At 44.3% G+C, this 12,634-nt stretch overlaps 1 protein-coding gene and 1 long non-coding RNA gene across 2 annotated transcripts; both read left to right on the top strand.

Annotated features, from left to right (window-relative positions):
- The first annotated feature begins 7,593 nt into the window (after positions 1-7,593).
- On the top strand, positions 7,594-10,243 carry LOC121985104. The gene is made up of 2 exons (XR_006113063.1): positions 7,594-7,953; positions 9,984-10,243. It is a non-coding gene; the product is annotated as an uncharacterized LOC121985104 (long non-coding RNA).
- Positions 10,244-11,406: 1,163 nt separating this feature from the next.
- Positions 11,407-12,373, top strand: LOC121986854 (serine/threonine-protein kinase Aurora-1-like). The gene is made up of 4 exons (XM_042540789.1): positions 11,407-11,472; positions 11,547-11,660; positions 11,876-12,022; positions 12,115-12,373. The coding sequence occupies exons 1-4, from the start codon at positions 11,407-11,409 to the stop codon at positions 12,283-12,285; spliced, it is 498 nt and encodes a 165-aa protein (XP_042396723.1). The 3' UTR covers positions 12,286-12,373.
- The last annotated feature ends 261 nt before the right edge of the window (positions 12,374-12,634 follow it).

Below are 12,634 nucleotides of genomic sequence, written 5' to 3'. Positions count from 1 at the left end.
ACTTCCGTTTCGGATTTATATGGATTTCCGGCGATTTTCTCGTTCGAAATTTTGAGGTCAATTTGGGGACTGGACAACGACGGAACATATCCAGACAGCAAATAGGTATGATGTTTATTTTATGATTGTTATATTGGTAGTAATATCTGTAATATAACTTAACAGATATGAGGAGATCTACGCGTATTGCGGCGAGACGTGGTGCTGGACGACCACGTACGAGGACCACGGGATCTCTGGATATGCCAGAGATGCCTACTGTTGATGAGCCTGTCAATCAAGGACAGACTCAGCATATTGCGGGCGCGTCGGGCTCTCAGACCCTGATGGCTCCTATAGAGGTACCTACCTCGGCTGTGCCGAGTGTACCTATCCCTATTGTATTCCCGGTACCACCAGGGGTACCATTGGCATACCCGACACCGGCTCCAGCCCAGCCTACGGCGTACTCGGCACCACCGCCACACGTACCTAGAGTATACCCGACACCAGCGGCACCTGTGCCCCTAGTACCTACTGTATACCCAGCAGCGCCTGCACCAGTGATGCCGGTTTCTCCGCATCCGGTACCATCATCTACCATACCTTCAGCTGCAGCCACTTATGCTGATCCTACAGTGCCACCAGCGGCATCTGTCCCAGTCTATGGAGCAGCACCCGGGATGCCTCCCCCGGCCTATTCAGCGGTACCACCTGTAGCACCAGCTCCAGTAGTTCCGCCAGTTCCTGCAGCCGTCCCGACACACCTCACTTACATTACCGCGGCACGAGCTAGGATTCCAGTATTAGCAGAGTCGATGAAGACTCGATTCACACTCTTCCGAGGAGACCTTGATCCGAGTATGGCCCTGTCATGGATAGAGACTATGGAGCAGACCTTCTTCTATATGGCTTGCTCCGAGTGGGAGAAAGCAGAGCTGGCTGCTTTCCATTTACGGGATGAGGCTAACGTCTGGTGGATTACACAGCGTTCTATCATCGGCGAGCGGAATGTTACTTGGGCCAGGTTCAAAGAGGCTTTTGAGAGTTGTTTCTTTCCACTAGCATATTAGATGGCTCGCCGGCAGGATTTCATGAGTCTGCGGCAGAACAATCGCTCGGTGACAGAGTATAATACCGAATTCAACCGGTTGGCTAGGTTTTGTCTAGAGTTAGTTGCGGAGGACAGATCTCGCATGATGTAGTTTATACAGGGACTTGATGGTTATCTGCAAGTAAGGCTTGCATGTTTAGGGATTGTATCTTACTCAGATGCACTGGATCGAGCTTTGATGATAGAGTTAGCTCAACAGAGAGAATTTCCGGACAGGAAGAGGAAGCATATGGGTCAGGCATCCGGACAGATCCAGCAGACACCGGCGATAGGACAGCAGCAGAGTAGTCGCAGTCGGTTAGGTCAGGGTACTTCTGGGGTCTTGCGTAGGCCTCAGAAGTCAGGGCGGTCATCTTCAGGACGTTCCCGGTCTTCTCAGCAGAACCGGCAACCACCTTCCAGCGATACTCACTGTTTCCGATGTGGGTCCAGAGATCACCTTACCCCAGCTTGCTCTCTGGGACAACCAGTTTGCTTTTATTACAAACTGCCTGGGCACCAGAGCCGAGATTGTCAGCTGAAGGCTCAGCACACGACTTCCGGAGGGTCAGGTCAGAGGGGACAGTCTAGTTAGACAGGGGCATATCGAGGAGGGCTGAAAGCCCACATCGTCGTGAGGATAGCTTCACTGCAGCAGCATTTGGCATGCTTGGACAGAGTACTCCAGTGCTTCCATAGCACCTCATTTGTTCCAGACCTTATTATCCGACGCAGGCGATGTCGGTCGACCTCGGCCTCAAGGCGATGCAGACTCCCCGATCGACACGATCACCATCCTCTCGGTCTTTCTCGGCACATTATCCAAGGCCGCCTCGATGGCGAGCTTACGCTTCGGTGGCGATACCACCTCCTCCTCGGCAGAGACGGGACGTGTTCATGCGATTACCAGAGAGGATGCGCAGCGAGCCGACGGATCCGTTTTCCACGGTACGATTTCCATTTATGCATTTTCCGCTGATATATTAATTGATACTGGTAGCTCACACTCTTTTATATCCCGTACCTTTATGCGGGAGATTGGTAGATTACCTACTTTTAGACTGCAGCGATTGACCGTCTCCCTACCGTCCGGTGATACTTTAGACGTCACCCAGGAGGTCAGAGGTTGCCCATTAGACTTTGGCAACATGATACTTACGGTAGATCTTCTAGTCTTGGAGATGGTCGAGTTTGATATCATTCTTGGCATGAATTGGCTGTCAGTATATCATGCTACCGTTGATTGCCAGACGAGGGTGGTCACCTTCCGGCCTCCGAACCAACCTTCGTGGAGTTTCACTGGCATCAGAGACGACGGTATCTCGATTATTTCGGCGATCCAGGCGCAGAAGCTGCTGTCTCACGGCTGTCACGGTTTCCTATTATCTCTGATTAGTACTGAAGACAGCAGTAGTTCGCAGCTCTCCGACGTTCCTGTGGTCCGTGAGTACCCGGATGTGTTTCCAAAGGAGCTACCTGGTTTTCCTCCCAGAAGGCCAGTGGAGTTCGTTATTGAGCTGATTCCGGGAACCGCGCTGACATCGAAAGCTCCGTATCGTATGGCACCAAAAGAGTTGAACGAGCTGAAGGTTCAACTCCAGGAGCTTTTAGACAGAGGATTCATTCGCCCTAGTGTTTCTCCATGGGGTTCACCGGTATTATTTGTCAAGAAAAAGGACGGCACTATGAGGTTATGTATTGACTACAGACAGTTGAATGCAGTGACCGTCAGAAATAAATATCCTTTACCCCGGATCAAGGATTTGTTTGATCAGCTCAGAAGTACATCAGTGTATTCTAAGATTGATCTACGATCCGGATATCATCAGTTGAGGATCAGAGACTCAGATATTCAGAAGACAGCTTTTCGTACGAGATTCGGTCATTATGAGTTTTTGGTAATGCCATTTGGGCTTACCAATGCTCCAGCGGTGTTTATGGACTTGATGAACCACATTTTTCTTGAGTATCTGGATCAGTTTGTTATCGTTTTCATTGATGACATATTGGTCTACTCGCATTCCGAGGAGGAGCATGCACATCATCTTTGCATAGTCTTGGAGACTCTTAGACGACATCAGCTGTACGCGAAGTTCAGCAAGTGTGCATTCTGGCTATCTTCAGTCGGTTTTCTGGGACATATGGTCTCGAGCAGAGGTATTTCAGTAGACCCTCAGAAGATCGAGGCTGTCACCAGTTGGGAGCAGCCAAAATCAGTTCAAGAGATCCACAGTTTTCTGGGACTAGCAGGATATTACAGACGGTTCATCGAGGGTTTCTCGCGTATTGCTATGCCGCTGACACGCCTTACCAGGAAGGGCGTGAAGTTCATGTGGTCCGAGGATTGTGAGACCAGCTTTCAGGAGCTGAAGCGGAGATTAGTGTCGGCTCCAGTTTTGGTTTTACCTTCTGGAGAGGACGGATTTGTACTCTACACAGCTGTCTCGTTCTGGGCGCTATTTTGGTGCAGCACGACACGGTAGTCTCCTATGCTTCTCAGCAGTTGAAGGAGCATGAGAAGAACTACCATTCATGATCCGGGTTAGCCGCCATCATCTTTGCTCTCAAGCTTTGGCATCATTTATTCTGTATTACATTTGAGATTCTCACCGATCATAAGAGTCTCAAATATATTTTCACTCGAAGGAGCTTAATCTCCAACAGAGGAGATGGATGGAGTTCTGAAGGATTACGATTGTACCATTAGCTACCACGGGAAAGCTAATGTGGTTGCCGATGCACTCAGCAGAAGTCCAGAGGGACTTTGGCTTGCCAGAGTTTCGATTCTGAGACTTGGTTGTGGTTTCTCGAGTTAGACCTTGAGGCGAGGCGATGATAGGCGGTATTCTGGTTACCATGGTTGCTTAGTCGTCGATCAGGACGAGGATCCGAGAGGCCCAGGCTGGTGATCAACATTTGCAGTTCATTAGCATTCAGATAGCTTCCGGGCAGCAGATCGAGTTTACACGCGACGAGGAGGGTATTATATACATCCGAGGCAGGTTACGCGTACCTCAGTCTCATCCGGTCATACAGGAGATACTCCAGGAGGCACACCGCTCTCGATTTATGATCCATCCAGGCGGGACCCGTATGTATCGAGACTTGAGGCGTTCCTATTGGTGGAACGGCATGAAGAAAGACATCGCGGATTTCGTAGCTAGATGTCTTGTTTGTCAGCAGGTGAAGACTGAGCACCAGAGACCTGCAGGATTACTTCAGCGGATTCCTATTCCTGAGTGGAAGTGGGATCACATTACCATGGACTTTGTGGTAGGGTTGCCGAGGACACGACGAGGTCATGACGCGATTTGGGTAATCGTTGATCGATTAACTAAATCTGTGCACTTTTTAGTGATTCGGAGGACTGATCCCCTGGATCGATTGGCAGATCTGTATTGTCGGGAGATTATCAGACTACATGGTGTTCCGTTGAGTATCATTTCGGATAGAGATCCACGGTTCACCTCTCGTTTCTGGCAGAGTCTGCAGCAGGCCTTGGGCACACAACTCCGTTTTAGTACAGCTTTCCATCCACAGACAGATGGACAGTCAGAGCGAACCATTCAGACTTTAGAGGATCTGTTGAGGTCATGTATTATGGATTTCGGAGGCAGTTGGGAGGACCATCTGCCGTTGGTAGAGTTTGCCTACAACAACAGCTTTCATTCGGCTATCCAGATGGCACCGTTTGAGGCGTTGTATGGTAGACCTTGTCGTACATCCGTCCTCTGGGATGAGGTTGGAGAGGCCCAGATGTTGGGACCTTAGAGAGCTCAGCAGGATGCAGAGTTAGTCTGTACTATCAGACGGAGGATGTCAGAGGCGCAGGACCGTCAGAAGAGTTATGCTGATCGGAGACGCAGACCACTAGAGTTCTCTGTTGGCGACCATATATTCCTGCGAGTTTCACCCACGAAAGGGGTGAAGAGATTCGGCCTCAGAGGTAAGCTAGCTCTGCGGTACATTGGTCCTTTCGAGATCTTGGAGAGGATCGGAGCAGTAGCTTACCGACTGGCACTACCACCGTCCCTGTCAGGCGTCCACGATGTATTCCACATATCTATGCTGAGGAGATACGTACTCGACCCGACACATGTGCTGGCAGATATCCCAGTTCCAGTTCAGCCTGATATTACTTATGAGGAGATTCCGGTACGGATTCTCGACCGGAAAAAGCGTTAGTTGCGGAACAAGACTATCCGGCTGGTTAAAGTCAGATGACAGCATCATTCGGACGAGTAGGCTACTTGGGAGCTCGAGGATACTATCTGAACTCGATATCCCGATCTTCTCATTTGAGGTATGTGATTTAATATACCGTTCAACATTCATACTTTCTATTTGTTGTTAGTACTTGCTGATGATAGATACCGAAATTTGGGGACCAAATTTTTATTGGTGGGGGAGAATGTAAAATACCGAAAATAGGTGAATATTTAATAGGGAATTTTCCGGAATTTTTGGAAATTTTTCGGAGCTCGTATGGACGAGTTAACGGGGATAAAATTTGGGTTCCGGAAAAGCCTGTTTAGGCTACCCTGTTTTAATGAGGAAAAGTTTTATTTCTTTATCCTTTTCTTTTTCTTCCCTCGACGCCGAACTCGTGTCGTTTCCCCTTTTCCCCGCGTGTGCCGATGCCGAAACCATAACCAGCGCCGACGGTTCCTCCCCCACCCGAGTACAAAACCCCTGGGCAAGGGTTTTGCTTCTCTTCCTCCTCTCCTCTGCCTCCCGATTCCTTTCTCTCCTTCTCCACAACAGCGACGCCGACTCCACAGCCCTAGCGCCGGCCACCGCGTGCCCTAGCTAGCCCCGATCACCACGGCCGACGCCGGCAGACGAGGGTAACCCCGAGCCCTAGCCTCGCCGATCTCCTCACGTGAACCACCATCGCCGCTCCTCCCCGCTGCACACCGCGAGCCCGACTCCTATGTGCCCTTCTTCCTCTCTGTCACGTCTCGGCACAGCGCCGACGCCGACCATCTCGCCGGTGTTACTTTGCTCAGGTTTGGGTTCGGACAGGAGTAAACAGAGCCGACCATCGCTGGAGATTGCTTGCTTCCGTGCCCTAGCCTTGGTCCACTGCTACCTCTGCACAGGTTAGTTTCGGATAGGAGCAACAGTGTCGAGTCCTGTTTGTGCTCTGCTCGACAGTGCCGAAGACGACACAGAGCTGTGCCCTAGTCGGATCTTGGAGGTAAACTTCGGTTGTTGATTAGAATTTGTTGCTTAATTTGTTGTTGATCTTGATTTCATCTAATCCGAACAGTGAAGAATTCCAGCAACTCTTGGATTTCAGTACAAACCAGTGGCTGTGAATTAAGGTAAAGAACATAATTATGATACATGTTGATGTAGGTAGGAATTGGAATATACATAATTGTTTGTGTTTGAATTAGGTTTAAGTGTTGATTTGGGATTTGCCCTAATTTAGGGTTAAAGAATTTATTTAGCTATTTATAGGAATTTAGCTAAATAATCGTATATCTATTGGATACAGGACTTTGACGCGAGATGAGCATCTCGATGTCGGATTTGGACATTCCTATTGGAGGCGGGTACTTTTGACTTTATGTCTTTGATATGCATAGTAGTGAATTTAACAAGTAGCAATAATTATGTTCTCGTATTTGTTTCGGTTAATCATTACCCGATACCCGTTACATGATTAATTGATTGCTTGTTTTGCATCTCATGTATTCCTTACCTGCTTATACATGCTTATAGGGGTAGTGATATACCATGCTTCACCATGTTCAGGACCTAGGTTTTATACCTTATGTGTACCTTTGATTTGATTCGTTGACCTATGGTGCACTTTTATATATATATGGATTAGTTCAGGATATTTTGTGGTTAGTGTCATGCACCATTTGCATGATTGCATGCTGTGCGATAGTCCGCTCCATTATTGTTGAGCACATCGCCAGTTACATGGATCTGCACACACCACCACTCATGGGTTAGTGGTTGATTCAGGCAGAGTGTGTTGCAGCAGGGATTTTGTTTGGCTCCGTTGGTCCGCTCATGGGTAGTGTGACACAACGTGGTAGCCGGCAGGGATTCCTCCCCGTCATCGTGTACCGGGAGTTGAGAGCATTGTACTCACCCATTTATGATTTGGGGTAGGAGGATAGGTGTACTCCGACAGCATCCCGTCTAGTCGGTCACTCATCAGGAGCAGTGACGACAGAGTGCATGGTTGTCACAGCCCTACCCACTCGGCCTCACTATTGTGTGTGAGATGATCGACTGGCATCAAGGGTGACCATGTAACAACCCAATTTTCCCTATTTCGAGTTCCAAAGGTCCATAAAAATATTTGGAAATGCTTTTAAAATATTCTAGAGATTTATAGAAATTTTTAGAGTATTTTTATGCAATTTTTGGAGGTCGTTTAGTATATTTACAAAAAGAAAGAAATTTTGACAAAAACTGTTAAAGACGAGGTTCGAACCCACGACCTCTTGTCGGACTGACCCAAACAAAACCAACCCAACCGGCTGAGATACACGATTTTGTTAATCCAATATGGAGAGAATTAGATTTAAAGCATGGTTATAATTATAACCCGAGTATAAGAAAGGGAATTAGGTTTTGAGTTTCCAAAAACCAAAACATTTTCTCCCGAAATTTTTCTTCTCCTTCTCCCTCGCGACGGCGCCTTCTCTCTCGGCGGAAACCAAAAGGAAGCTAGGTTTTGGGTCTCCGGCGCCGGCGAAGCCTTATTCCAGTCATCCTTCACCGTGGGTGGTCATCCCGACGGAGAAGAACTTGTGGGCACAAGAGGAAGCCGAAGATCTTGCAAGACCCGAGCCCTCCGAAAACCCTAAGGCCTTTCCCTTCCTTCTTCTCGGTTGTAAGTGCAAGAACAAGGGGTAAGTACTACTCACCTGTGGTAGGAGTTGCTCCAATCTTTCGGTTTCGTTTCCTTGTTTCCTGAATTTCTTGAATCCGAAGCATGCTATGAGATTGGGGTTTTTTGTTGTGCTGCCGTGTATTTCAAAGAAGAGAAATAGGGTTAGTTTTCTTGTTTAGCATGTGGTTGGTTGCTTAGAATCTGCTGGAATTTATAGATTTCGTTTCCTTGTTTTGCCGTGTACTTCCAATAAGGGAAATAAATGGTATGGGTAAGCATGTGGTTTAGATCTCGTTAGCTTCAAACAGAGCAAAGGATTCTCTGTTTTGAATTAGCAACCATAAATCACAAAGGAAGAAAGTAGTAATCCAATTTTTATTAGTTGCTGCCATCCCGAATTTAAGGTGTTGTTTTCTGGTTTACATGGTTTTGTTGCCGTGAGATTTATAAGAAGATGGGAATGGTTTTTTTAATGAATTTGGCACATAGTCTAGACTTCCCAATTCTGATAATGAGCATCTCATAGTTGGATTTTTGTTTCCCCTTGCATAGCTGCTGTGGTGTGCCATAATCTGATAACCTTGTTATCAATAGAAATATTGTCAACATTTTATCATGCATAAACAGATTTTATGCTCTAGATATCACATGTCATCTATGAATGTAGTTTGTAAAAGAACCAGGTAGTAGATTTGATATTCTATTCCACTTGTTGGTTGTAGATTCTGAAGTATAGGTTGTATTTATTTGCTGTTAGTTGTGCGGCTTTCGGTTTCTATTAGTTGAGCTGTTTTAGTTTTTCATTTGCTATAAGTTGAGCATGTGTAGCAAATTCAGTTTATATAGATATACATGAGAAGATCTTTTAGTTTTCAAAGTTGCTTTCTTTTGCTCTATTTTGTAGCATGATTAGCAAGATCAAATTAGTTTTCTATTGCTCCATTTTGTAGCATGATTAGTAAGATTAGATTAGTTTTCTTTGCTCTTATCACAGCATGTTTAGAAAGTCCAAATTAACTCTCTTTTGCTCTATTTTATAGCATGATTAGCAAGTTGGAATTAGCTTTCTTTTGCTCTATTTTACAGCATGATTAGTAAGATTAGATTAGCTTTCTTTGCTCTTATCACAACATGTTTTAAAAGTCCAAACTAGCTCTCTTTTGCTCTATTTTAGAGCATGATTAGTAAGTTCAGATGTGCTTTCTTTTCCTTTGTTTTACAGCATGCTTAGAAAGTTCAGATTTGCTTTTCTGTTGCTTTGTTTTATAACATGCTTAGAGAGAGTTTAGAATTGTTTCCCTTGTTTTGTTTTTATATAGCATGCTTAGTTAATTGTAATCCTACACTTGTTAGGTATATCTAAAGGATTCCAATAAACTCTAATAAAGGATTATGAGAAAATTGAGTAAAAAGAAAAAGACCAAGGTCTAGTTAAAAAGAGATAACAAGTAAACTAAAGTAAGAGGCTAGTACCCGACTTCCAAGGTTGTCGTTAAACAAATCCAGGTGACTAATTCCAAGGTCTTGGCCCTGGTAAGACCAAGGTCTTTACCTCATAGGACTAGAGGCTCGCTACCTCAGTCACTATTAGAGAGCGCGCAAAACAAAGATGGTACTAAGCCTGGGCCCAAAGAAGAAAAGAAAAGAAAAGAAGAACAAGAAGAAGAAAGTGAAAGAGAAATTAAAAGATTAATTTCTAGTATAAGAAAAGTAAGAAGAACAAGAAGAAGAAAGAAAAATAGAAATTAAAAGATTAATTTCTAGAATAAGGATATAAGAAAATGAAGTAGGTTTTATGCTTAGAATCAATAAAAGTTTAGTTTCTTTAATTCTAAGCTTACAGTGTTAATTTCCTTATTATCCTGTCAGTTAGTGAGCATGTTTAGTATTCAGTTTTATTTCTGTATACCATGAGTACATGAGGCTTTGTTTTAGCATTTCAGTTTCAGTATTTTTGCATTACTTTTATGCACTTTGAGTTTTGTGAGATAGATTAGTACTTACTAAGCGTTTTCGCTTATAGTTTTGTTTTCTTTCCTCCTACTGCAGATAAAGGAAAAGCTAAAATATAAAAGGGAGGCGACAGGGTGGTGGTGATGATGAAGGTGTGTGGTGACTGGACTGTGGAGAGATCCAGAGTTAATTGACAATATTGTCAAAAACCTTCTGTTTAATTCTTTAGTTTTCCTTAAGTGCTATTATGAGTTGAGACTGTAGTTGAGTTTATTCTCCACTTGTAATTGGTTTACTTGTGTTATTTGTGGAGTACCGTAGTTGGTTATTTATGCTAGAGTAGTTCTTTCTTTTCATTGTTATTTTATAACTGCGTGGTTGTGAAAAATATGATCCAGCCGCCTGTGGCTGCGTATATATCTTATGTATCATGGATTTGGTCACCGGTACAGGGGAGATTCTGCCGAAATTTTTCGGTAGGAATTCCTCTGAACCGTGATAAATCTAACTGATTCTAATAATAGCGTCAGTGACACTAATAAGTAGAGTAGTAGTTAGGTAATAATCGCCCTTAGAGAGTAGTAGTAAGAAGGGTGGGTTGTTACAGACCAGGACGCATCATTGGCATCATATGCATGATGCATTTATTGCTTGTGTTTGTGTTTGCTGCATTTATATGCTGTATATTGTTTGGACGCCTATGTTTGACATGCATACAGGATTTCTATGCCACTCGGACTGTTTGTCTTTATACCCAGGTCCTGGTTAGTACAGTTTTTCTCCTGTTTACTTCAGTTGCATTTCATCCTTTTATATCAAGAGACTGTACGCATGATTAGTGCTAGATGTTATTTCCCTACTTTACATATCAGTTGTACCTGCTGAGTGTTGGACTCACCCCGCCTCTATTGTTGTTATTTTTCAGGTTGATGCTGTCAGGAGAGAGTTCCAGTTGCTGGTCCCCTGCAGACCACGAGGATTTATTGACCTTTTTGTTTTTCTTCTTATTTGACTATGTTTAGGATTGGTTTGTTTTGATACTTGGATAATGTATGGATTGTATTTGTCGATGGATTTTTATTCGATATGTTTTACTACATACCTGTCTGGACGGCAGAAGAGGTGAGTTTGTCGGATTTGTGTTTTATGAGTGTAGTGGAGTAGAAAAAAATCGGATTTGAGCTTTATGGGTGTAGTGGAGTAGGGTTGTTTTTGAGTCATCTTATTACTGCTCTGTTTGTCTACTATTAAACTGCGTGGGTGATTGTTTATTTACTGATATTATTCCAGCCGCATGTGGCTGAGGTATATGGATATGTAGAAAGTTTCAGATTGTCCGCCGTACAGGGGAGATGTTGTCGAAATTTCTTCGGACAGGGACTCCTCCGGGGCGTGACAAGATATCACGAAGGATGAGTATGCTTCGTTCTACAAGAGCCTGACCAATGACTGGGAGGAACACTTGGCCGTGAAACATTTCTTCGTAGAAGGGCAGCTTGAGTTCAAAGCCATCCTTTTCATGCCGAAGCGTGCTCCGTTCGACCTATTCGACACCAGAAAGAAGATGAACAACATCAAGCTTTACGTGTCGAACGCTGAATGATGGACGCTGAATGACCAGAAATGCCTTAAGGTACTTCTATAGATTCTTCCCAATAGTCTCCTTTGAAAGCTTCAGAAGTGGAGAAACGATGGACGCTGAATGATTTTGATATCGGGAAGCCCCTTGGAAGAGGAAAGTTCGGCCATGTCTACCTGGCCAGGGAAAAGAAGGTATGAAAGTCAACTCTGACAGATTTATCTAACGCTTTTCTTAAACTAATAATATTGTCAAATTAAGAATGGTGAAAGCTTGAATTTCCAGTGTCGGACCTCTTTAATTTTGTTAGCTTCGAGTGACTGCTCAAATGCATAGCATACTAGAGTTCGTTTTCCTAGTACGTTCATTATGTTATAACTGATTTCTTTGTGTCATTTTGGCAAGGCAGAGTAACCATATCGTGGCATTGAAAGTGCTTTTCAAGAGCCAGCTCAAACAATCTCAAGTTGAGCATCAACTGCGACGTGAAGTTGAGATACAAAGCCACCTCCGGCATCTAAACATATTACGCCTATATGGTTACTTCTATGATCAGGTTCGACTCTATCTTGACTTATAAAGATTGTAGGCATATTGAACCTGAATTTTGTTTATGCCACCTCAGTTGACCTAGATTTTGTATCACAGACTCGAGTTTACATGATACTGGAATATGCAGCTAACGGTGAACTCTACAAGGAACTACAGAAGTCCAAATGCTTCAGTGAGAGGCGAACTGCTACAGTGAGTTCTTTGCAAACACACACTAACGGTTATCAGTGTATGAGCTTTTATCTATTATTGCCAATGAAGGACTAACACTCTAATAATGTACCCATAGAATTTGCAGTTCCTTTCTCACTGTATGTACAAGTGTTGTGCATTTGCAAATTTATTGAGGCTAGTGTGTCTGCAAACTTGAACAAACGTTCTGATAATTTATAAGCTTTATGTGTTTTTTTAGAAATGCCTTAAGGTACTTCTTAATGAATTTTCCCATGTTGTCCAGGTACTTCTATAGATTCTTCCTCATGATATTTTTGTTTATCATGGCAACGTCCAGAAGTCTATGGCAGCCGCTTCTGCTGAGGGTGGCCTCGATCCCATACTTGCCTACACTGTCGGAGCAGAGATCGAGTAGCTGCAGTGGTCTTCCTCCCAGCCCGAC

Source organism: Zingiber officinale, chromosome 5B, assembly GCF_018446385.1.
Source record: "Zingiber officinale cultivar Zhangliang chromosome 5B, Zo_v1.1, whole genome shotgun sequence".
Classification (NCBI taxonomy): Eukaryota; Viridiplantae; Streptophyta; class Magnoliopsida; order Zingiberales; family Zingiberaceae; genus Zingiber; species Zingiber officinale.
Note: the sequence above shows the minus strand (reverse complement) of the source record. Positions and strands in the feature narration are given on the sequence as shown.